General features: G+C 41.4%; 1 protein-coding gene across 4 annotated transcripts; it reads right to left on the bottom strand.

The window, feature by feature from the left end:
• Positions 1-3,873: 3,873 nt before the first annotated feature.
• LOC137438196 (G patch domain-containing protein 2) lies at positions 3,874-24,303 on the bottom strand. 4 transcript variants are annotated; one of them, XM_078766791.1, is made up of 11 exons: positions 24,158-24,303; positions 19,781-20,333; positions 19,080-19,614; positions 18,726-18,787; positions 14,557-14,724; positions 14,345-14,424; positions 10,191-10,255; positions 8,487-8,526; positions 8,108-8,187; positions 6,231-6,295; positions 3,874-5,920 (listed from the first exon to the last, which is right to left on the bottom strand). In XM_078766791.1, the coding sequence occupies exons 2-11, from the start codon at positions 20,061-20,063 to the stop codon at positions 5,745-5,747; spliced, it is 1,554 nt and encodes a 517-aa protein (XP_078622917.1). In that variant the 5' UTR covers positions 20,064-20,333; positions 24,158-24,303; the 3' UTR covers positions 3,874-5,744. The 4 variants fall into 4 exon arrangements, with proteins under 4 accessions (XP_078622917.1, XP_067989344.2, XP_067989334.2 ...); XM_068133243.2 differs by having other exon boundaries at positions 8,478-8,526; positions 24,158-24,291; XM_068133233.2 differs by lacking the exon at positions 24,158-24,303 and adding an exon at positions 23,692-23,928 and having other exon boundaries at positions 8,478-8,526.
• Between the last annotated feature and the right edge of the window lie 1,583 nt (positions 24,304-25,886).

Below are 25,886 nucleotides of genomic sequence, written 5' to 3'. Positions count from 1 at the left end.
GATCTGAAGCATAATTTAACCTGTTAATCTAATTTGATCTTAATCATAATTTAACCTGTGAATCTAATTTGATCTTAATAATAATTTAACCTGTTAATCTAATTTGATCTTAATCATAATTTAACCTGTTAATCCAATTTGATATTTATCATAATTTAACCTGTTAATCTAATTTGATCTGAAGCATAATTTAACCTGTTAATCTAATTTGATCTTAATCATAATTTAACCTGTGAATCTAATTTGATCTTAATAATAATTTAACCTGTTAATCTAATTTGATCTTAATCATAATTTAACCTGTTAATCCAATTTGATATTTATCATAATTTAACCTGTGAATCTAATTTGATCTTAATAATAATTTAACCTGTTAATCTAATTTGATCTTAATCATAATTTAACCTGTTAATCCAATTTGATATTTATCATAATTTAACCTGTTAATCTAATTTGATATTCATCATAATTTAACCTGTTAATCTAATTTGATATTTATCATAATTTAACTTGTTAATATAATTTGATGCTAATCATAATTTAACCTCTCAATCTAATTTGATCATCATAATAATTTAACCTGTTAATCTAATTTGATCATCATAATAATTTAACCTGTTAATCTAATTTGATCATCATAATAATTTAACCTGTTAATCTAATTTGATCATCATAATAATTTAACCTGTTAATCTAATTTGATCATCATAATAATTTAACCTGTTAATCTAATTTGATATTCATCATAATTTAACCTGTTAATCTAATTTGATCTTAATCATAATTTAACCTGTTAATCTAATTTGATATTTATCATAATTTAGCCTGTTAATCTAATTTGATATTCATCATAATTTAACTTGTTAATATAATTTGATGTTAATCATAATTTAACCTCTCAATCGAATTTGATCATCATAATAATTTAACCTGTTAATCTAATTTGATATTCATCATAATTTAACCTGTTAATTTAATTTGATCATCATGTCAACTTCATGTCGACTTTGATCAAAGAGAACCATCATCATAATTTAACCTGTTAATCTAATTTGATCATCATCATAATTTAACCTGTTAATCTAATTTGATATTCATCATAATTTAACCTGTAAATCTAATTTGATATTCATCATAATTTAACCTGTTAATCTAATTTGATATTCATCATAATTTAACCTGTTAATCTAATTTGATATTCATCATAATTTAACCTGTTAATCTAATTTGATATTCATCATAATGTAACTTGTTAATGTAATTTGATATTCATCATAATTTAACCTGTTAAGCTAATTTGATATCCATCATAATTTAACTTGTTAATCTAATTTGATCTTAATCATAATTTAACCTCTTGGTCCAATTTGATGTTCATCATAATTTAACCTCTTAGTCCAATTTGATATTCATCATAATTTAACCTCTTCGTATAATTTGATCTTAATCATAATTTAAGCTCTGAATCGAATTTGATCATCATCATAATTTAACCTGTTAATCTAATTTGATATTCATCATAATTTAACCTGTTAATCTAATTTGATATTCATCATAATTTAACCTGTTAATCTAATTTGATATTCATCATAATGTAACTTGTTAATCTATTTTGATATTCAGCATAATTTAACTTGTTAATCTAATTTGATATTCATCATAATGTAACTTGTTCATCTAATTTGATATTCATCATAATTTAACTTGTTAATCTAATTTGATATTCATCATAATGTAACTTGATAATGTAATTTGATATTCATCATAATTTAACTTGTTAATCTAATTTGATATTCATCATAATTTGACCTGTTAATCTAATTTGATATTCATCATAATTTAACTTGTTAATCTAATTTGATCTTAATCATAATTTAACCTGTTAATCTAATTTGATTTTAGTCATAATTTAAAATCAACATGTTAATCTAATTTGATCTTCATCATAATTTAACCTGTTAATCGAATTTGATTTTAGTCATAATTTAAAATCAACATGTTAATCTAATTTGATCTTAATCATAATTTAAAATCAACATCTTAATATAGTTTGAACTTAATCATAATGTAACCTCTTAATCTAATTTGATCTTCATCATAATTCAACCTCTTAATCTAATTTGATTTTAGGCATAATTTAAAATCAACATGTTAATCGAATTTCATCTTAATCATAATTTAAAATTAACATCTTAATCTAGTTTGATCTTAATCATAATTTAACCTGTTAATCTAATTTGATTTTAATCCTAATTTAAAATCGACCACTTAATCTAATTTCATCTTAATCATAATTTAACCTGTTAATTTAATTTGATCTTAATCATAATTTAAAATCAACATATTAATCTATTTTGATCTTAATCGTAATTTAATTTAACCTATTGTCACAAATGCCTTATTGCTTTGAAGGACAGGGGAGAGGGAGGGGGGCGGGAGGACAGAGAGTTGGGGTGGGGGAAGTGGGGAGCGAACAGAGAGGGTAAAGTCCTTTTAAGACACTTTAGACCCCCAACTACTATTGGATCTTTAGACCCCATAACACACTTTAGACCCTTTAGAGTCCTCGACCCGTTAGACCTCTCGACTCTTTAAACTCCTTTGACCTTTTAAGGACCTTTAGACATGTTATAACCTTACGATCCTAACTACTTTTCGAACATACCCATTAGAACTTTAGACCTTTTACACCTGGAAACCCTTTTGACCTTTTAGACACGTTAGATCCTCACACATTTTAGGCCTCTTCAGACCCTAACTACCATTGGAACATACCCTTTAGACCCCATATACCTTTAACTCACTTAGACCTTTTAAGACCCTTTAGACATTTACATCCTTCAGACCCTAACTACTTTTGGAACGTACCCTTTAGACCCCCTTAGGCCCCATAGATATTTAGACAACTTATGACTCTTTAAACCCCGATATACCCCTTATATGTAAGATGATCTTTAGACCTCTTAATAACCTGACACTTCAGACCCTAACCCCCATTACACCCTATATGGGGTGTGGGAAGACACTAATTACGATTAGAATGTACAACTTAGATCCCATAGACCTGTCAGAGCACTTATGACCCTATGGACCACTTTAGTCCTTTTAAGACCATTTTAGTCCTTTCGACCCTTTTACACCCCTTTAGGGTCTAAAAAGGTTTAAGAGTCCTTTCACTGGACAAAAACTAATGAAATGTTTTTCATCAATTCAGGACACACTCGTCACTCATCCTACATAGTTTTCACTTCCCGAATATCAACTTTTATCACCTAATGCACCTCAACTATGATCGCCTTCCATCAGGAGAAGAGCATCTGTCCCACTTGGAACTATTCATTTTTAATATTTTTGGCCATGTCCTTTTTATAATCCATTTTGGCCTGCAGAGTAATTTTTTTAACTAGTCTCTGTTTCCTCTTATATTGATGTGAGTCAGACCCTAGTCTTGTTTTGTACTTAATAAATGCCTTCTGCTTATCCCAAGTTACACTGAGTGCTCAACCACCTTTGTCTCTTTGTCCCTTTACATTTACACCTCACTGGAATGTTGCCCATTTATCTGAGGCAGACCACCCACTGATTAACTTTATCCAATCTAAAGCTCCCAAATCACCTCCCCACCCCCCTACCCCCAACCCCTGTCCCACCCAGGCTCTCCCACCTCCACCATCTCCATCATATTGGGATCTTTACTCAAAATGTAGTTGAACACAGCACACCCCCTCATGGGTTTTGTACAATCTGTGCAAGATCTGCTCTTCTTTCTCCATTGCATACCTTGACACTCAGGTTGAAGGCTCATGTAAGAGCTGTCACACGTCACGGACACATCCAAACAGACACACCAAACACAGGACTTCACTAAGCAAATGGCTTGAAATCACAAGTTTTATTGCGTGTCCTCTCCGGCATGGAAGGGAGATTGTTTTTCCTGTTTATTTCCATCAATTGCAATCACGCACCATTCCTTCTTTTCTCAACCAATCCTCTTCAAATTGGGGTGAAGGTATCTTGGTCCAATATGTCGCAACCCCTTTTTCATTTTCTTGTTTTATACCTCCATTCCATTTAAAGGGCCAAAGGTTAAAAACTAAAATTCCCACATTTTTCCTTGCAATTCCCTTGTATTTGATTTAAACGATATGGAAATTGGCAATGTGCTTTCAAAAAGCTCCTTTTCAGGATTATACAGGGAGGCAAAGTTAACATTGGACACAAAATTGAGGTTTCCGGCTTGCCATACCTCATAATTCAACCAATGCAGACAATAGTTCAGAAATGGATACCTTGCACATTGTAGACAGACAGTTTGATACTTTTCTTTAGATCCCAAAAGAAGGGGTTGGAGGGGGGGGGGGGGGTTGGAGGGGCTGGGTTAAAATTGGTCATGAAATAAAGGTCAGATATAAAATGTAGATGTGAAATGAAGATTTCCAGCCTGCTGAGACATTGTATTTCTGACAATCTAAACCAGACGGCACAAAAATACTTTAAAAAAGCCTATGCAGCAGACTAAATCAGGTAGACATTGGTGTGGTGTCTTATTTTCAATTCCACAGGAGCCAAAGGTCAAATATTAAGTGTTATCACATGTCGAGTGTATATTTAAACCAATCCACACAAGACTTGGCACAATGATACCTTACCAGGAGGTACAAATTGGTCCCACATCAGTCAAAGTGATGGGAGGACGGGAGGTGGAGGGTTGGGGAGATATATTGCATTACCTTGTGAATGTCTGCAATTCTAGTTTAAAATGGACTTTTCTGGTCCCATTGTTTTTATTTACAAACCATGCACCTTCCTGTGCAAGTGCATTTCTCCAAAGCAGTAGATGCTGAAGTATGGGCAATGTGGTAGACAAGTCCAGGCTGGTGAAACAAGCTTTGCGCACCGACATAGTCAAAAAGACCGACCGATTCTCCTGGCACATAATACTGCTTTAAGAATAAAGGGGGCATTAAAACCGGTGTGTACATTTTTCCATTAAAAACAACTGGTAAAATACTGCACATTGCCAACACGACTGTACCTGCTTTGTCCATCCATACTGGTGTTACGAGAGAAGTTTCATTCTGTCAGCTTCAAGTATCCCCTTTCCATGCATCCTGTCCCCCCTTATGCCCCCCAATCCCAAATCCCCTAATCCCATGTATATTTGTTCCTCAACCTCCATTTGCCACCAAATCACACAATATTATTCTCTTACCAGCATTCTACCCAACAATCTTCCAATGCCATTTCCGTCGCTGATTACAAATCGTCAAATTTGATAAGACCGAAACGTCGATAAAACCAAATCAGTGAGTGCAATCGCACTTCACAGGTAAGAGGAAAGATGGAAAAACGCGAACGAGTTCCAACAGAGCACAGAAAATCGTTTGTCTAAAATCCAACCGAGACAGCAAGCGAGACAGTAATTTTGTTTTCTTTTCTTTTCTAGAAGGCAATCTGTCCATATAAATCCACAAACAGATTTATGGTCCTTTATCCACACATTTGTATGCTACTGAGATAACTTGCATATTCATAAATAAGCAATTGAAAGTGTTGCATGTTATCTGCTTTTTCTCTTGAACATAACCTTTTTTAAAGGGATATTACGTCCCAGGCTGCAGTTAAGAAAAAATGCAATATCCACGACTGGGATGACAGTCGAATGGGTCCGTGTAAGACCTTCCATCCAAATGTCCACAAAGAAACCAATAAGAATTAATGAACAGTCTATGCGGGTCAAGCCTTCAGCTGAAGTTGTATCCGAGGCCCGTACCCTTTGGACGTGAAACCGCTCCAATTGGCTCTGTGATGCCCCGCCCCTGCGGCCCCAATCCTGTTCCAGGAATCCATCCGAGGTTTTGCAGCAGGCGGCTGCCAACATTGCTCTCTGGAATTGGCCGAGCAGTCTCCCCAACAATGCCTGAAACAAAGTGCAGCAGATTTTAAAACAAAGAAGAGAAGAGAGACGGAAAAAAGAGCAAGTCAGCATGAGTCTCGATCAATGATTTTACGACAAAAATCGCTGGTGAAGTGGTGCCCAATATTTTATGATTACCAAACGTGCGACAACAGATACATGGATTATTAATATGAATGAAAGCAACTCCGATCACTGGTTTGACCGCAAGACATGCCAGCTAGTGACCTGGGCGAGACAAGAAATATTAAGCACCGCTATGAACTTCAACAAATGTAAACAAGCCAAAAAGGCAGATTTGGGTTCATTTCACCTGTGGGGGCAGTTTTCCTGCGACGTTTCACGTCATCAGCACACGTTGAACCGAGGGCCAGCTGCCTGTGGCACACACATGGACAAGATAATTAAGAGAAAGAAAACACCCCAATGACATGGATGACGTCCTGCAGACACCTCATGGGGTATTTCATGAAGACGGGACTCGGTGTGAATGTATACATTTTTGAAGGAATTAGTGTCTTAATAAATTGCTATTAATTGACAAGATGGCTCAGTTGATGGAGCACTGTCTTATGATCTGTATATCACTTGTTAATAACTGACATAAAAATAAGATTGACCACACTGTGGTCACAACCTGTGACACAAAATATATATTTTCACCTCCTCTGTCCACTCAACTCCCTCATCTTTGCTGTTGAAGGTATTAATTATACAATTCATCTCTGAGGGTTTTCACGGTTTGGTTCAATATCATTTACGAGTTTGATGGACAGCTGGGTCTGATTTCAGGCAATTAGTACACCCACTCCGAACAGAAGCGGCAGGAAGGATGATGTTATTATCCTCTCTGAAGTATATAGATTACAGTAGATCTCGGCTCAGGCCTTAAGAACGTCAGAATGTGTATTCAGTTACCAAGTTTCCACCCTTCCACTCTCTCTGTGGTAATAAACCTTTTGTTCATAAAAACCTGTACATGGTCATTAAAGGTACGGGACCTTGTCATTAAGTGCGGCGGAATTGACTTAAAAAATACGGCAATGGGCCGATTGGGAAATGCGCATATGGCGCCGTTCAAAAATGATGTAGCGCTATTTTTTAGGGAGGTGCGTACGGGCTTGATTAAACCTTACTAATAATCTAACACTCGACCCAAACAAAGCCAATGGAAATCTGACGCAACAAAGCCAATGGAAATCTGACGCAACAAAGCCGGACAGTGTGTAATCAGCAGAGGCCTATATCGGCCTAATGAGCTAGGCCCACCAGGAAACAAGATGGCGGCCATATCATTTAATCTCGGCACTATGGCGGTTGGAGTCAAGCAACAGATATGGGTGTGGTCCGGCTGCCGTCTGAAACCAATGGGTGCACATGAAAAAATTTTAACACCAACAACAATACCAACATCATCAACGCAAAGTTCTCGTAGACCTGCGACATGTCAAGTAAAAATCGTAAATATTTTGAGAAACGGCTTAGGGGAAGTGCACTCTGGTTACCAGTGACGTCACAAGAATGGCTCCGCCTTTCTCACTGCACTCAGCAAGGCATTTCCTCAGGAGGAATTTCTTCTTCCTCATAGATGCCAACCTATAGGGATTGCCCATGCTCTTATCCTTTTAAATGCTGAATGTCAAGGAAGGAAGCAGTACAAAACATTTTAAAAGTCTTTGGTATGACTCAGCCCGAGTTCAAACCACCGACCGACCTCCCAGACTTGGATCGGACGTTGTAACCATTACACCACTGAGTCTGGTAATCATTCTTCATAATCTCTGAACAAATGCAAAACAATTCTTAACAATGGCATGATACTCTTCGACGTCATGACGTCGACCAATATGCCTCCACCCACATTATTACATCATTATAATACTTGTACCAAGTTTGCTTTAAATCCATACAGCTGTTATCAAGCTATCACAGTTTTACCTGACATGACCTCTGACCTTTGACCTCTTGACTTCAAATTCTAATCAGTTAACCTTTACATCATTATACATACCTGTACCAAGTTTGAATTAGATCACTTCAGCCGTTCTCAAGTTATCGCGGTAAAGAAAACCTATCACAGACAGACGGACAAATGGACAGACGGACGGACGGATGGACAGCCGGACGGACAACCTGAAAAAATGCTACCTCTAATGGGGAAAGATGGGAAGAGGAGTTTGCAAAGCTCACCGTGACCTGGATAGCAGCGTATTACTCCGGCAGGGATCTACATGCTTGTCCATGGTGTACAGGGAACCCATCGTTCGGAGCTAGACAAAGGCAACCATTGAGGGCAGAAGTGAGATGCAGCACATTCTCATGACTCAATCATTCCCCTCATTATTTTTACATTGGATTTTGAATCATTCCTCCATTATTCCATTTCGCTACTATACTTCATTCATCATTTCAAAAACCATGTCCAATGTGCAGCTGTTTCCTTAAAAGCAAAACCCAAGATCACGACTTTAAAGGTTCAACTCGCCGTTCCACAGTCACGAGTTTATAGACCATCACAGATCTTGAGAGTACCAAGCTCAGAATTCCCAGAACAACTCACCCTCCATACCTGAGTTCTCTCTTTACGGACCAGTGGGTATGGCCAAAATCTGTGATAAAACAGAGGATGTTGGTATTTAAATTTTAATGGATGTTATGATGTTTAACAGATATATAATAGCCAAGAGCAAATGACAGATACACAAAAAGTACTCGGCATGATGTTTTCTGGGGAGGGGGGGGGGGGGGGGGGGACAGGTGGGCTTCAGGATAGGCCTCTTGGCCCATCACATCTGTGTTGTACCCTCATCCCAATATTCCTCAATGCAGGCCAAGTTCCCCAAGTAAAGAAAAACTATTCTCAGTCACAAGTAATAAATAATCAACAGAGACAAGCAGACCTCGGAGGAGAAAGGAAAAGAAGGTTCAGAGTGTAGTAATTGTGAGAATAGGAAAGAGCAGACAGAGATGCATCTTTTAATACAAGAACATTTCCACCCTATTCTCCCGCTTTTCCCATTCTTGTTTCTAAATTCCACCTCACTGCTGCCTCTTTCGCCATGCAAATGCAATTCGTATTCGTTTCGCCCAATCTACCCAAATTCTTAAGAGTCTCTCTTCTATCCTGTTTGCTTCTATCCATCCATCCATGTCTCGTTCACACCATGAAGCATTCCATTTCAAGGGGGCAGAACCATTCTGAGGTGTTCCGGGCAATGAAGAAATCCGACTGTTTGTACTTCCACAGGCTACAGTCAACATCCTTGAGCACATCCATATCATGTACTCGTGACGAGTCGTAGCAAGTTTATGCCCAAGGTTGGCATCGCGTTTCTTGTTGTACCAGCTAGTAAAGCATTCCCCTTGGATAGGGAAGGCTTTGTAATTTCTACATTTAGTGGCCCTTGGAGAATGTAAAAGTGCATTTATGTCTTCTAATATTTTGGTCCTGCACGTGATTTATGCACAAACTCCGCAACAATCCTGAGGTCACCGTAAAACAAGAAATAAAAAATAGGATTGCGGGTCCTGAACTCACCTGGATCAGGAGCAAAAGTCACACAACCCCCCTACAAAGCCCCTCAGACCCTGATATTTTTAATGCCGTGAAAAAAACTTTGGTAGATCATGGGTAATGAAGTTGTGATCAGGTTTCGTTGAAATCATGTGTGTAGTTTCAGAGAATAGAGCATATACTTATTTTGAGGGTCAAACACCCCAAAAACACCCCATAACCCCCCTTAATGAGCGCAGATTTTGATGTTGTCAATACACTTTCATTAGGCATTAGATATGCAGCTTGTGGCCAAGTTTCATCAAAATTTTGCGTATAGTTTCGGATGAGAATGCAAATACCTATTTTGGTGGGGTCAAAACCTCCCCACCCTGTAGACCCCCTATTGAGCGCAGATTTTTATACGGTCAATATACCTTCGTTAGGCATCAGGTATGAAGCTTGTGGCAAGTTTCATCAAAATAGTGTATTGTGGTTGAAGCGATAATGACTGAAGTGGTTACAGACTCACTGACTGACTGATTGGCTGACTGACTCACGGACACTGCTCGATCGCATAAGCTCACCGGACTAAAGTCCAGTTGAGCTAATAAATGACGTCCCAACCCAAAAGGACAAAATGCCAAACCCACCTAATCAGCCAATTAAACCCAATAATGCAAAAATGGCCAATATTGACAATTTGAACATTTCAATGAGAAGCTGACAGTACAAAACAATGGAGGAAACTATTTTGAACCAGTGTGAGCAAGTGCTTACTCTCTCGAGTGCAGATCTGGGTAGTGAGGAGAAAGTCTCTCAGAAAAGCCCATTCCTAGAGTAACCTGAGGGAAGAAATAATTGCACGAGCTAGGAACACATCGAGCAGATCATACAATGAAGTCATACTAACACTTAATCAAAAGTACACTTCAACGGTGGACAACAAACAAAGCTCCATTTGTGTCTGCAAGGCAGGGCAGGTTCAAAGTACTTCAAGAACATCAACTATTGTTGAAGTATGTTGGATATTTTCACCAAAATCCATCCAAGTAAATATTAAATATGGACTGAAACTCACTTTCATGGTCGAGAAGCAAAGAGCACATATATACATACATATTGTTACGTTTATGGGGGTAGGCAATGGAATACCTTAGGGCCAGGTAGGATTGTATAGGTAGTGTGTGCTCCGACTGTCGTGAAGAAGAAGAAACACCCATGTAACTAAGTAGGGAATCCGTTAGACCGGATGTCGCATACGTGTATAATTGTCCCCATGGTGAGGGGTGGGGCTATGTTAATTAGGAAGGGTATAAGGGTAATTCAATCCCCTGTATGTAAATGACCTCTGTGATTTTCCTTTGTTCCTCATGACACTACACTACACACACGACCAGCCAAACGATCGGCGCGTAATTAATAACACCAAATAAAGTGACCGGATTCGGACGTGGAACACCACCGCTGGCGCCGCCAGCCGAGTCATCGCAACACCAAGCAGGCAGGGGCGTGAAGCCCTGCCCCGAGGGGTGATTATTGGTCGGTATCATGGAGCGATGAGATGGACTCTTTGATTGAAGCATGCGGGGACGTCATCGGATGACGTTGACGTGAAGTAGGGAATCCGTTGATCGGATGACGTGAAGAAGAAGAAACACCCATGTAACTAAGTAGGGAATCCGTTAGACCGGATGTCGCATACGTGTATAATTGTCCCCATGGTGAGGGGTGGGGCTATGTTAATTAGGAAGGGTATAAGGGTAATTCAATCCCCTGTATGTAAATGACCTCTGTGATTTTCCTTTGTTCCTCATGACACTACACTACACACACGACCAGCCAAACGATCGGCGCATAATTAATAACACCAAATAAAGTGACCGGATTCGGACGTGGAACACCACCGCTGGCACCGCCAGCCGAGTCATCGCAACACCAAGCAGGCAGGAGCGTGAAGCCCTGCCCCGAGGGGTGATGATTGGTCGGTATCATGGAGCGATGAGATGGACTCTTTGATTGAAGCATGCGGGGACGTCATCGGATGACGTTGGAGACGAAGTCAGCACCAACGAACCAGGGAAAAGGATGTGTCCGCTCGCAATAACTGTCCCAACGCAAGAGGGAGAAAATGGCAATGCGTCTGTCCGTGATCACATCTACAAAGCCAGAGAGAGAAAATGTCAGGACACAGTTCTTTTTGTTCCCGGTTTTGCGGAACAAAAAGACTGTGTCCTGACATTTTCTCTCTCTGGCTTCGTAGATGTGATCACGGACAGACGCATTGCCATTTTCTCCCTCTTGCGTTGGGACAGTTATTGCGAGCGGACACATCCTTTTCCCTGGTTCGTTGGTGCTGACTTCGTGGCGGCTGTATGCGCCCGAGAGACCTCCGTGCTTTGTGGAGCGTGGGACGAGGACGGAACGAGGCCCTGCTCGCTTCACGTTCGGTGGTTGGCGGGTGAACGAACCTCGCGCCAAGGTGTGTGTTTTCCCGCGCATGGACAAGGGACCCGTTCGAAGACCGACGGGGTTCAAGGGCCGCTCAAAGCTGAGTACTGAGCAAACGCACCACATGAACACATTTTTACTTTCGTTCTTTTATATCCCCTTGTGTTGTTTTACGAGTCCGTTTGGGGGCGCTCCATTTAGGATTATTGTTTTACCGTGCATTTCTTGTCACCTGCATTTATTTTATTAAACCCGGTATCGTTGCATTTTAATTCCTCGCCCTGTCCCGTCTATCTGTCGGTGATTCAGAAAACCACCCGTGCCAATTCAATTCCAAACAAAACCAATTCGCCCGTGCAGGTAAGCCTCGTCACTCTCCGTTCCCTCACGTGTAAAGAAGATCCGCCATAGTTGGACTGAACGCCTCAAAGGTAAGCTCGATCGGCTATTCGTCCCCAGGGGTGTTAACCCCCGGGAACACGACAATATATACATATATTTATTTTGGCCATATCTCTCAATGGTGAACCGCAACAAATAATTGTGGGGAATCAAACCGATTGCATTGAATTTTCTTCGGAAATGGGTTTATTTCCATAGGAAATTGGTTTTAATTATTGCGGCTTTGACTGCATTTGGAATATAACATTTTTTTCAGGAATGGAATTTTCCAGGAATGGAACCCCCACAATATTTAAGCATATACTGTATAGACTAGGATCGCTGAATTAACGCCAGGGGGGTTGACTCAGCCTATCATCCTTCCAAGGTCGGCAAATTGAGTACCAGTTCACTGGTAATTCCGTGTGTCGCAAGAGGTGACGAACAGGGTTGGTGGCAGGAAGGGCACCCGGCCATAAAACATTGCTTCAAAAAGGGGACCACGGTGACTGAAAAAAGCCAACCCCTGCTCTGCGGGGAAAAATGTCCTCTAAAGGTGGTTCTTTCTATACTGTACAGACTAAGAGAAAAGTTGATGACAATGTTTATGAACTAGAGGGCTGTGATTGGAGATGGCTGATGGTGTCCGGTATAGCCAAATCGTAATATTAGCCAATTGGTAGAACTTCCAATTCTACCTCATAATGAAAACAAACATATTACTGTATTTTCCAATGAAACGACATCTAGTTTCCAATGAAAATTAAACGACTAGGCCATAAGGCTCAGAATAATTAAGGACTCCCAATCATTTGCTTGGTCCATGGGCACGCAATCGTTAGTGGGTAAGAGGTTTATTTAATACATACTTGTTGCTTTGTGTAGATTCCCTCCCCTCCCCCATCCAATTCCTCTGTGGCATTTATTCTTAAATATACAGTACTTGATCTCGGGGTCAATTCTGGCTGTGGTTGTACTCTTTGGGTGATTAAGGAAAGACCCGTTAAGGGATTAATTGCCTGCTGTTCGCAACAACGCCTACCCAGACTGCGAAGCATGTCAGGCTTGCTCGGCCTAATTAGCATAAGATGAGTGACACCTGATTGGTGTAATGCTGGGCTCATTCAGACTTCCAATCTGTACGGTATCGTGGCTTTGGATACATTTATTTTTATTAGTTTTCAGAATAATGAAGATTTGTAGGAGAATAAAATTCAACCAATCAGCCCCCGGTTTAAAAAAAACGTACATCGATGTCACTCCTGTCTGTTTGTCTGCCTGTCTGTCTGTGAGCACAATATCTCAAAACGTTATTGATGGATTCAGACAAAACTTGGGTGGACAGGTTGAGTGTATGAGAAGGACGAATTGATTAGATCCAGATACGAAAATGTTTTAAGTGATTATTCACCATCCATTGAGTGATTTCAGGGCCAAAAACGATTTATAGCATGATATCTCATAAAGTAATGGACAAATTCAGATGAAACGTGGTGGATAAGTTCAGTCAGTGACAAGAACAAGCAGATTTAAAAGTCTGGCCTTTCAATGGGATACAAAACTTTAACTGTTCAGCCTGGTGGAAGTATGCCATCTACCGAGTGCCCGTTCTAGTTGTGCATGTAGAGACAAGGAGTAAATTTAGGAAAAGAAGACAAGGTAGGGCGGTAGGAAAAGGAAAGGAATTTACAGAAAGGAGCAGAATTTGGGAGAGAAGGGAAAGATGATTGGGAGCATATAAGAATATGGGGACAGAATAGAAGTAAAGGAGAGAGGGTAAAGAAAAATTCTGCCATTTTGGTGTACAAAATAAATACATGACTCCAAAAGTGAAGGAACCAGAGTAGCAGAATGTCTGAGTGGAGACAGAAGGGACAGGAATATTGGACGGGATACGTGTGTGATATTATGGCGAGGGGGTGGGGTTCAGGGCATTCCCTATGTAAACGCCCTTAAAAATAATTTACTGGATGCTTACTTCATTGGCATCCAGATCGGGAAAAATAGAGTTAAACAAGCCAGGAAAAAACGTCAAAACAAAAAGAAAAAAAAACAACAAAAACGTAGGGATGGAATCCCCAAAAAACACCTATCAAACAGACCTTTCCCGGAGGGCGTCGACGTGCCTTGCGCACTCCTCTTGGTCCAGTGGTTTGCCATCGAGCCAAACGCGCCTGAAAACCTGGCAATGAGGTGGCAAGACCCAGCAAATAGTTACTCATTTGGAATGCCAAAATAAATCTGAACAATTTTTTATGTTATCTTATATTTTTAAAGAAACAGTACAACAGTACTATCAGAGCGTTACACCCACCCCTCTGGCTGGAGCGGGACATCAAGGGAAAGCTTCCGGCAAGGATGCTTTCAAACACGGGGTCCTTCTCCTCAGCCTGCTCTCGCTCCCACCAGCGCCCCACACCGGGCAGACCACACGTGGACTCCAGCTCAGTGTCACCAAACCAGTCGCTCTGCTCGTCATCAGCTGTTGTATACAGTAGCAGCAATCACAACAACAATCAACAAGCATGTGAGACAGTATTGCCATTGTTGATTGCAGATGAAATGCCTTGTGCACACATGCAAATTATTTCCCCGTGTGGAAAAGCACAAAGTGGAGTTAAGCAATTGGTTCACTCTATCTGTCTGTCAGTCTATTTCTATGATCGAGGAACTATTTCATTTCAATTGAATTATATATACTAGTGAGGTACCCGTGTTATGCACGTATAGACCAAGTCCCCTAAACTAAACTAGACTAAACGCTCGGAAATGCTACGCACGGATGGGAGGCCAGAAGCAAACAGACAATGCAGAAATGGCGAATGCTAAAGCATGAAACCAATAAATTCCACATTACTGTAGCACCTTCAGTCGCACGTCAGACATGGACAGCAAATTCGTGAAGGACTTCCATGAAAAACGTACCCGTTCGCAAACAAACAGGTACGTGTGTTCCATACCCAGTCAATGGCGAATCTGCATATGGCGATCCACAAATTTCACGTTTAGAAAGTAGAAACCATCACGGCATTTCATCATTCACTTGAACTCGATATCTCTTTTTTCATTTCAAACAGCATAACTCCAATCACAATTTAAATAGCATTAATATAAAAAATAAGCTTTCAACAACATTCGTGACATAAACAAATATTTAAATCCCGATGTGAAGTTCCGTACGGTTGGATGAACACAATTACGAATTCAAAATCGTAATTGTATTCACTCAATTCCAATCAACAATTGATACTTTAACAAAACGATTAACACGATTCACGTTTAACGATTAAACATTACGATTGAATGACGGTTGTATTGGGATATTATCAAACCCACGCATTGCCATCTTCTGTCCACTTCCGGATTCGCTGCCGGTTCATAATTCTCATCAAAATCTAAACAGTATTTGTAGAATTTCAATAAAAGCCACATCACTGTTCATAATCGGTAAATATTATTCCATCGTGTTTTGAAAAAACTGGAAAACTTGGAAAAACAATATAGCCTATTTTACTCCAGGAGATCCCAGGATTACCCACCCAAAATATCCTTGCGATCGGTTGAGCCGTTTTTGCGGTACATTCGAACGGACAGACAGACGGACATTTGGTGAATTATAATAAGATTTAACACAAATCGGAACATGAACCTGTAGTTTAGCAGTACTTTGGCTCTGAATTTGGCAATTAGCAATTATTGCAATTAGTATATAGCATTTGGTTCACTCTGTCTGTCTGTCAGTCTATTTCTATGATTGAGGAACTACTTCATTTCAATTGAATTATATATATGTAACACAAATCGGAACATGAACCTGTAGTTTAGCAGTACTTTGGCTCTGAATTTGGCAATTAGCAATTATTGCAATTAGTATAGCAATTGGTTCACTCTGTCTGTCTGTCAGTCAAAATTGAAAAACATTCCAAACAGGAAACTTACTGTTTTAGGGATGTCATAAAGAACACAAACAACAGGCATGAATAACTTACATAAAATGTCAAATCAGGTGGTGTAAAAGAGGATGCATCAGCAGCGGTACACTCACGAATAAATGTTTGCTTTCTCTCTAGCCCTAAAACATTTGTTTTATTTCAATTGAATTATATATTTGAACACTGTAGAACAAAAACCACCTTTTTGCACTTCTAAAGCCCTTCTGTTAAGCAGTACTTGGGAAAAATATTATGCTGTTTCAACCGATCAAATTCTGCATACAAAACAGCAAGATGCGCACAAAATTACAACACCTAGCAATTCAACAACAGAGCTAACTTCATCCAAAATATGTTTGTTTAAGTGCATCTTTTTCTTAAAGATTGTTCCAGAATCATCAGTTTCTTCGAGAAGAGTTGGCAGACGGTTCAGCTTTGAACTGCTCTATTTGACCCATCGGCTTCTTATGGTTGCCATCGAGCCTCTTATTCAAAGTTTACAAACAAATCCAATATAGATCGTGCTCGGAAACGCAAATCAAGAGTTAAAAAGGCCCTTCTCATATCCTTTTTTCTTAAGACTGCACAGGGTATGGTGTTCCATTAACTCTCTATAAATATTTTAAAATTACCAGTTGATTCTAAAACGTTAAATATTTTAAAGAGGCATCCATGCAACACCACTCCTAAACAGTCCTTGCTGTTATCAGCCTGGTGTCTGTCATCTGGAGAAAGAAAAAAAGACTTCTTTATACAAATCGACATCAATCAAGTTTGAAGCAAAAGTAGCCGAAATCCAATAACTGCCAAACTTTTGTTCGTTTTATTTTCGGTAAAGGAGGATTTTTTGGTCTAATCAATTCATTTTTTCATCATAATATATACTTATGCCAAGTTTGGTCAAATCCCATCACTGGTTCACAGGTTAGCTCAGTAACAAAATTTTTACCTAAAGGGACCTCTGACCTTTGACACCATGATCTAATCCGTTCATCTTTGCATCATTATACATACTTGTACCAAGTTTGATTAAAACCCCTTCAGCCGTTCTTAACTTATCGTGGTAACGAAAACCTATCACGGACGGACGGACACACAACCCGAAAGCATAATGCATCTGGCGACTCCGTCGGCGGATGCATAAAAAAGAATTTAGGCAAAACAACAAAACTTGATCATATTAAGTCACAAAAAATAAATAAATAAATAAGTAAGTCCACAAACTATTTATGAGTTACCGCCAATATTTAAAACGAAGAAAGGCTGCTATTAATTTAGGCAATGGTATAGCAATCCTTCTTATGTATGTGGTGTAAAACAAGAAGAATAACCATTAAGGATACAGAAAAGCGATGCAGGATTGTGCAGACGTGTATAAAACAGCCAACAACCAGAACGGCACTCAGTAAGAGTGCATACCGCTGCCAGGCTGAACAGTAGGGTGGTCCACAAATTTTTATTCTTTTTCGAAATGTCATGTTCTCACCCTCCAGAACTGTTCCAATACCTAAAATAAAACTGCTAGTGAAATAAAAATGAAATTGAATAATATTTATGGGTAGCTCATGGCCATCAAACTTTCCCCATGTGGTCTTACACTAACGTCTTACATTACCGGGGTATTCAGGGTATTCATAACTGCATTGCAGGGTATTCATAACTCAACTTAAAATTCCTGTAAAAGTATTCCTGTAAAATCAGAAACTGTTTTAGTGTCCATGGTAATGTAAGACATCAGTGTAAGACCATATGGGGAAACTTTGATGACCATGAGCTACCCATAAATATTATTCAATTTCATTTTTATTTCACCAGCAGTGTTTTTTTAGGTATTGGAACAGTTCTGGAAGGTGAGAACATGACATTTCAAAAAAATATATAAATTTGTGGACCACCCTACTGAACAGTTTACGTTTTACATCCCACTGATAGAGCAGACCTGGATCCGGACCTTAACAAAAATCTAATCAGGTCAGTCTTGTCATCGACCTCATTCCACGTAGCTTTCTCAAAACTCGTCCACACCTTTTTTAAATACTATGCCATCTCTCAATGGTGACGAATCACTTAAAAAGTTCTCGTATCCAGATCTTCTAGATTTAATCAATATTGCTCCTTATCACACACCCAACCTGTCCACCATATTTCATCCGAACCTGCAGTCAACCTTTTAAGATATCTTGCTCACAGACAGACAGTGGTGAAAACATAACCTTCTTCCACCTTTGGTAGTGGAGGTAGCTAGAACGGCACTCGGCAGAGAGCATACCATACCCTTGCTGGGCTGAACAGTTTATGTTTTGCTTCCCACTGATAGAATGGATCTGCATCCGGACCTGAACCAACATCTAATCGGTTTGTTCTTATCACCTACCCAACCCATCCGCCAAATTTCGTCCCAATCCATCCTATCCACAAACTTTTTGAGAGATCCTGCTCACAAACAGACAAACACTCTGCCAGACAGGGATGAAAGCATTTAAGCTTTATGCACCTTCGGTGGTGGAGGTAAAAATATAAGCCGAGAAACAACCGAGTGAGACATCCTCACCTTGTCTGCCTTCATCATTCGTAAACAACCCTCCATCGCTGCTTCCCAAGCTGCTGGAATCACTAAAATGAAACGTGGACAGTTTGGCAAACATCCCACAAGGCAAACACCATTTAAACAGCAACAAACCAAACTACAAAAAGTGATTACTGTGGAGGAAAAAAGTTTTTTCAATTCAAAGCACTGTACTCCAACGTTTTGCATCAACTTGGCATGACGACGGAGAAAATTGCTAGAGGTTTGAAAACTCTAAAACACCTCATCACCTTCCAACGATAGTCAGACTGACTTTTAGCATGGCATCAACTGCCAAGTAACAAAAGATTTCCGAAATTGTAAGCACCATTAACATACCTGTCTATCATGTGCTCATCTGTTTGCCTTTGGCCTTCTTCTTCATCTTCACAATCCATCTGCTCCCTCTTGACCTTGTTGGTTTTTTTACTCCCCGTAGACTCCACCTGCCCTTGCACCTCCACCATCTCAGCGCAGCCCCGACTCTTTATTTGCCGACGTTTCTCAAGGGATGGTGCGGATCCAAGAACAGTGTCAGTGTGGTTTCCACCCACAGCTGAGGGCATTTCCACAAAGAGTCCATGCTCTGATGAACCTTCAAGTGGTGGATCCACTGCCATTCGCTTCACCTTCCGGCGCCTCCGGGCCGGTCGTCCACAAGCACTCTCAGGGAACGAGTCAGATTCATGCCAAGAATGTCGAGCAGGCAGAGAGATACGAGTCGGACATGCTGCTAGGGGTGACGATGGAGAGATGGGGATTGCACGGTGTCGCCGCATGCTCAGTGCTTCATCCGAGTCACTGAGTCCACAGACTTGAGCTGATGGAGTCACCGAGGTAGCTTCAACACCAGCTACCAAAGCAGCGATGGGACCTGAATTAGAGAATGCCAAATGGTACAGGAAGGTGTGAATAACACAAAAGCTATGCATATGGAATCAAATCCTATACACTAGCAGTGAACAACAACAACAACAAAAAAACCTCCATTTTTCTTGCCTGATGGTATAATGACATCCCCATTCAGCTTTTCGACATACCTGTGCATCCACCAGCCGCCACCCTTCCCAGCACACCATGGCACGTTGCCTCTTCCAAACTGGACTCCGATCCCTCACTCAGGCCACCAGTACGGCCAGTTCCAACCACCATCAGTCCGTGGACCGTCTCTGAACGGCGTTTGCGACCGCGTCGTTTTCGACCATGCCGCCAATTGAAACGTGGACTTCCAGGTGTTGCGTCGCAATCCTCGCCCTCCTCTGCTTTGTTCTGCTCAGAAGTCTCCTCAAGGGCTGATACCAAATCGTGAACAAGCTCATCCATGTCACACAAAAACAAAGACAAAAATTTGTTGCCGTCTTGTCGGTACAAAATGTCTTCCTAGGAAAAAGGCACTGAAGACAAGGCCCTTCCACCATACGTTTTGTACCCCTGGTCTTCCACGTCACTTCATGTCAGGAGCACCTCACAATGTAACACTAGTGGTAAGATTCCAGAATGTTCTTCATACTGAAGCTGACGTCCCTGAACTCCACAGCTGTCGAATGGCTTTTTGTGGATGCAAAACGGTCACTGGATCCTCCACTGTTGTATCTATGGATTCAAAATGCTTTTAGGAGACAATAAAAGCTGTTCATGTATACTTATTATTAAAATACCCTGAGTTGGCCTCATTGATGTTCCAATTTGAACACAGAGCTCATATTGTAGGAATTCCAAGTTCAAATCCCATATAATACATACATCAAAGCAGCCTTTCCTTATTCATTGAAAGGAACATCATTTTCTCCTTATCCTATGTATGTACATTGTACCAGCAGGCTTACCAAGGAGGTTTACAAATGAAATGGCTGAGGTCATCATGATGGGTGTTTAGACAATTGTTTTTACAGTGACAATTTAATAATCTACTATCTAGAACATGGAGCAGGTAAATCTAGAACAGAGCTGGCAAATCTAGAATGGAGCCAGTGAATCTACAATGGAGCCGGGCAATCTATAATCGAGGCAGTGAATCCAGAATGGAGCCGACAAATCTAGAATGGAGCCGGTGAATCTAGAACGAAGACGGTGAATCTAGAACGAAGACGGTGGATCTAGAATGGAGCCGGCAAATTTAGAATGGAGCCGGTGAATCTAGAATGGAGCCGGCGAATCGAGAATGGAGCCGGCGAATCTAGAATAGAGCCGGTGGATCGAGAATGGAGCCGGTGAATCTAGAATGGAGCCGGCGAATCTAGAATGGAGCCGGGAAATTTAGAATGGCGGTGGTAAATCTAGAATGGAGTTGGCAAATCTAGAATGGAGGTGGCAAATCTAGAATGGAGCCAGTGAATCTACAATGGAGCCGGGCAATCTATAATCGAGGCAGTGAATCCAGAATGGAGCCGACAAATCTAGAATGGAGCCGGTGAATCAAGAATGGAGCCGGCGAATCTAGAACAAAGACGGTGAATCTAGAATGGAGCCGGTGAATCTAGAATGGAGCCGGCGAATGGAGAATGGAGCCGGCGAATCTATAATGGAGCCGGTGGATCGAGAATGGAGCCGGTGAATCTAGAATGGAGCCGGCGAATCTAGAATGGAGCCGGGAAATTTAGAATGGAGCCGGAGAATCTAGAATGGAGTCGGTGAACCTAGAATGGAGCCGGTGAATCTAGAATGGAGCCGGTGAATCTAGAATGGAGCCGGTGAACCTAGAATGAAGCCGGTGAATCAAGAATGGAGCCGGCGAATCTAGAACGAAGACGGTGAATCTAGAATGGAGCCGGCAAATCGAGAATGGAGCCGGCGAATCTAGAATGGAGCCGGTGAATCCAGAATGGAGCCGGTGAATCTAGAATGGAGCCGGCGAATCGAGAATGGAGCCGGCGAATCTATAATGGAGCCGGTGGATCGAGAATGGAGCCGGTGAATCTAGAATGGAGCCGGTGAATCTAGAATGGAGCCAATAAATTTAGAATGGAGCCGGAGAATCTAGAATGGAGCCGGAGAATCTAGAATGGAGCCGGAGAATCTAGAATGGAGCCGGTGAATCAAGAATGGAGCCGGCGAATCTAGAATGGAGCCGGGTAATCTAGAATGGAGCCGGCGAATCTAGAATGGAGCCGGGTAATCTAGAATGGAGCCGGTGAATCTAGAATGGAGCCGGCGAATCGAGAATGGAGCCGGCAAATCCAGAATGGAGCCGGTGGATCTAGAATGGAGCCGGCGAATCTAGAATGGAGCCGGCAAACTTAGAATGGAGCCGGTGAATCTAGAATGAAGCCGGTGAATCTAGAATGGAGCCGGTGAATCTAGAATGGAGCCGGTGAATCTAGAATGGAGCCGGTGAATCTATAATGGAGCCGGTGGATCGAGAATGGAGCCGGTGAATCTAGAATGGAGCCGGTGAATCTAGAATGGAGCCAATAAATTTAGAATGGAGCCGGAGAATCTAGAATGGAGCCGGAGAATCTAGAATGGAGCCGGAGAATCTAGAATGGAGCCGGTGAATCAAGAATGGAGCCGGCGAATCTAGAATGGAGCCGGGTAATCTAGAATGGAGCCGGCGAATCTAGAATGGAGCCGGGTAATCTAGAATGGAGCCGGTGAATCTAGAATGGAGCCGGCGAATCGAGAATGGAGCCGGCGAATCCAGAATGGAGCCGGTGGATCTAGAATGGAGCCGGCGAATCTAGAATGGAGCTGGCAAACTTAGAATGGAGCCGGTGAATCTAGAATGAAGCCGGTGAATCTAGAATGGAGCCGGTGAATCTAGAATGGAGCCGGTGAATCTAGAATGGAGCCGGTGAATCTAGAATGGAGGCGGGAGAATCTAGAATGGAGCCGGAGAATCTAGAATGGAGCCGGAGAATCTAGAATGGAGCCGGTGATTCTAGAATGGAGCCGGGGAATCTAGAATGGAGCCGGTGAATCTAGAATGGAGCCGGTGAATCTAGAATGGAGCCGGGCAATCTAGAATGGAGCCGGTGAATCTAGAATGGAGCCGGCGAATCTAGAATGGAGCCGGTGAATCTAGAATGGAGCCGGGGAATCTAGAATGGAGCCGGCGAATCTAGAATGGAGCCGGCGAATCTAGAATGGAGTCGGCGAATCTAGAATGGAGCCGGGCAATCTAGAATGGAGCCGGCGAATCTAGAATGGAGCCGGATATTCTAGAATGGAGCCCGAGAATCTAGAATGGAGCCGGTGAATCTAGAACGGAGCCAATAAGCCTAGAATGGAGCCGGAGAATCTAGAATGGAGCCGGAGAATCTAGAATGGAGCCGGAGAATCTAGAATGGAGCCGGAGAATCTAGAATGGAGCCGGAGAATCTAGAATGGAGCCTGAGAATCTAGAATGGAGCCCGAGAATCTAGAATGGAGCCGGTGAATCTAGAACGGAGCCAATAAATCTAGAATGGAGCTGGAGAATCTAGAATGGAGCCGGAGAATCTAGAATGGAGCCGGAGAATCTAAAATGGAGCCGGAGAATGTCGAATGGAGCCGGAGAATCTAGAATGGAGCCGGAGAATCTAGAACGGAGCCGGCGAATCTAGAACGGAGCCAATAAATCTAGAATGGAGCCGGAGAATCTAGAATGGAGCCGGAGAATCTAGAATGGAGCCGGAGAATCTAGAATGGAGCCGGAGAATCTAAAATGGAGCCGGAGAATCTAGAATGGAGCCGGTAAATTTAGAATGGAGACGGATGAAAACCTGCGTTATGATTGCCAACTTGTGCTTGTTTGTCCGTGCTCTAGCATCAAGCAGCACGTACCATTTGTAAAGTCTTTGGTACGGCTCGGCCGGGATTCGAACAATTTTCGAAGGGCCGACCTTCCACACTCAGACCGAATGCTCTAAGCATTACGCCACCGAGTCAGGTTACCAACAGCAACGGCATTCGGCAATGTTTATGCAATAAGGTTAAACTTTTAACATGGGATTACTGGGGTACGCTGTCTTACCAAGTGTTGCATCCGATGGCGATACAGCCAGCAGTGACAATAATTAAAATATATAAACTATCGCCGAAAGTGTAACAAACGTCGAGAGTATGTGGCGAGACACTGAAATCTTTGCTGCAACGACCGAAGACGATAAAGTATCGAGTTACACAGATCAGTGGATAAAACAAAATACATCAAGCCGCCATATTCTCGCAAAGGATTTTGGGAAAGCGAGACTGTACCATTCGGTTCCATGAGTGGGGGTGGAAGGGATGAGGGGAGTAATTCCAGTGTTTTATTTGGTTGATTTTTTTAAAGTTCCCGGTATCACATATTTACATATTATAAAATTAAAAATACAATAATACTGCTACAACGTTAAGCTACAATGTTAAGCTACAACATAAGCCTTACTTCGGATAGATAACTGCTAATACCAATCCCTCCCCCCCCCCCCCCCGCCAATTTAAACACTTGCACTGACCCTTTAACCACGGCTCCTTAAAACACGTCCTCCCGTTCTCCAGGAACATGTTGCACTTCCCTTCAACCGTAACAACAAATTTCCATTTGTCCTGACACACGACAGTAGTACTGTAACTTAACCCATAAAGTGCTGGATTTACTGGCGAGGAGCCCAGAAATGCTTTTTTGTCAACAGCTTTTCTCGACCAATCAGAAGCAAGCTTTCATATGCTACCGGGTAATATGGATTCTAAGAACGGTCATGATTCGTTTATTGGGTTGACGTCAGTTTAAACTCATTTGCATACAACTAGCGGCTAGAACACGCCCATATATTGACCATATTTGGTAGGGCGACGAGGACGCGCTTTTATGGGTTAAAACCACTGATCTCTATACTAATCAGATCAGTGGTTAAAACGTCCGGCGCGATCCACAACGACCATTTACCAATTTGAGTAGAACCGAGCGACACTCACTGCTCTCTCGAGTAAATCCTAAATGGCAGATCCACAGTTTCTCCCATTGGAATGCAGTATGTGGAATCGTCATGGTGAAACAGCACTGGACTCGTCTCAGGATGCTATAGCGCAGTTTCCCAAAAGGGGCTGTACACAAATTACGTACCTTTTGGGGACTGTTTTTGACATCCTCCCTCCCCACGCTTTACCTGACTCTCACCCTAAAAGAACCACGTGACTCGATGAGAGCAATGGCTCCTTTTTAAAATTCCAATCAACTTCCATGTTGCAAGGTTGTTTTTTAATCGGTCAGACAGCTCAGTCAATGCCACATCGTGTTGCCCATCAGTTCCCTCCAAATTTAACAAACTCCTCGTTGAACTTTCTCCTTTTCTGAAATGTCCTCTGGTAGTTTCGAATTATTTATAGAGCAATTCTGCCATCTTTGGATGAATTCAACAGAAAGCATGGACGCATGGTTGTTCCAAATGGACCTGCCAGCGGTCCTTGAAAACCACGTCAACATCTTCGCTGATGACGTCAAAATCTTTGGACAAAAGTGACGAATATGAAACAAGTTATGTCATTGCAAGATGACTAATTGGACAAGGCACAGAATTGGTCTAGCACTTGGCAATTGCCTTTTAATGAGAGCAAGTGCAAAGTTCTGCATGTGGGGAGGTTTAACTCAAGAAACAGCTAGAACGCCACTCAGTGGAGCGCATACTCCCGCCGTGGGTGAAATTGGAATAATACGTTTTGTTTAACATCCCCTCTCCCCAAAACAATAAATGAAAAAGAAAGTAGGCCCTAACTGTCAGATAATTTATTTTGATATATCTCGGAATTAGAGGAGAAAAACATCATTTAAGAATAAGAATAAAAGCTTTAATGCAGTAAAACAGAAAAAATCTTTCCCAAAAAAAATTCCTGGATCCGGAATAATATCCTGAGCTTCACCAAAAACTAATCAATTCTTCCTTATCCCAAGGGCAATCATCCCACCAACCTTCATCCAAATCCGTTCAGAACTTTTCCAGATATCTTGTTCACAAACACACACACACACACACACACACACACACACACACACACTCGAATGCATTACTCCCTGGCAGGAGTAATTACAGTAAGTTAATCATGGACAAAGACCTAAGCTTTCACCAACACATTTCATCAACAATCCTGGCAGAAAACCAAAGACTTGGGATTGCTAAGATAGTCAGGGCCCTTAGGGATATTTTGGTTCAAATTCTTCCAAAAGCATCAAATTTGGCGCAGATGTTG

This window comes from Myxine glutinosa, chromosome 1 (genome assembly GCF_964187855.1).
Source record: "Myxine glutinosa chromosome 1, kmMyxGlut1.1, whole genome shotgun sequence".
In the NCBI taxonomy this organism is placed as follows: domain Eukaryota; kingdom Metazoa; phylum Chordata; class Myxini; order Myxiniformes; family Myxinidae; genus Myxine; species Myxine glutinosa.
The sequence above is the reverse complement of the archived record's forward strand: the minus strand, read 5'-3'. Positions and strand labels throughout refer to the sequence as shown.

Bases quoted from the DNA above. Each gene is read 5' to 3' on its own strand.
- LOC137438196 (XM_068133243.2), bottom strand. From the start codon at position 20,063: ATGGATGAGCTTGTTCACGATTTGGTATCAGCCCTTGAGGAGACTTCT. The intron at 19,615-19,780 runs GTATGTCGAAAA...TCTCTAATTCAG, and splicing joins GGCGGCTGGTGGATGCACAG to GTCCCATCGCTGCTTTGGTA. The intron at 8,188-8,477 runs GTGAGTTGTTCT...GCCTTTGTCTAG, and splicing joins AGAGAACTCAGGTATGGAGG to CTCCGAACGATGGGTTCCCT.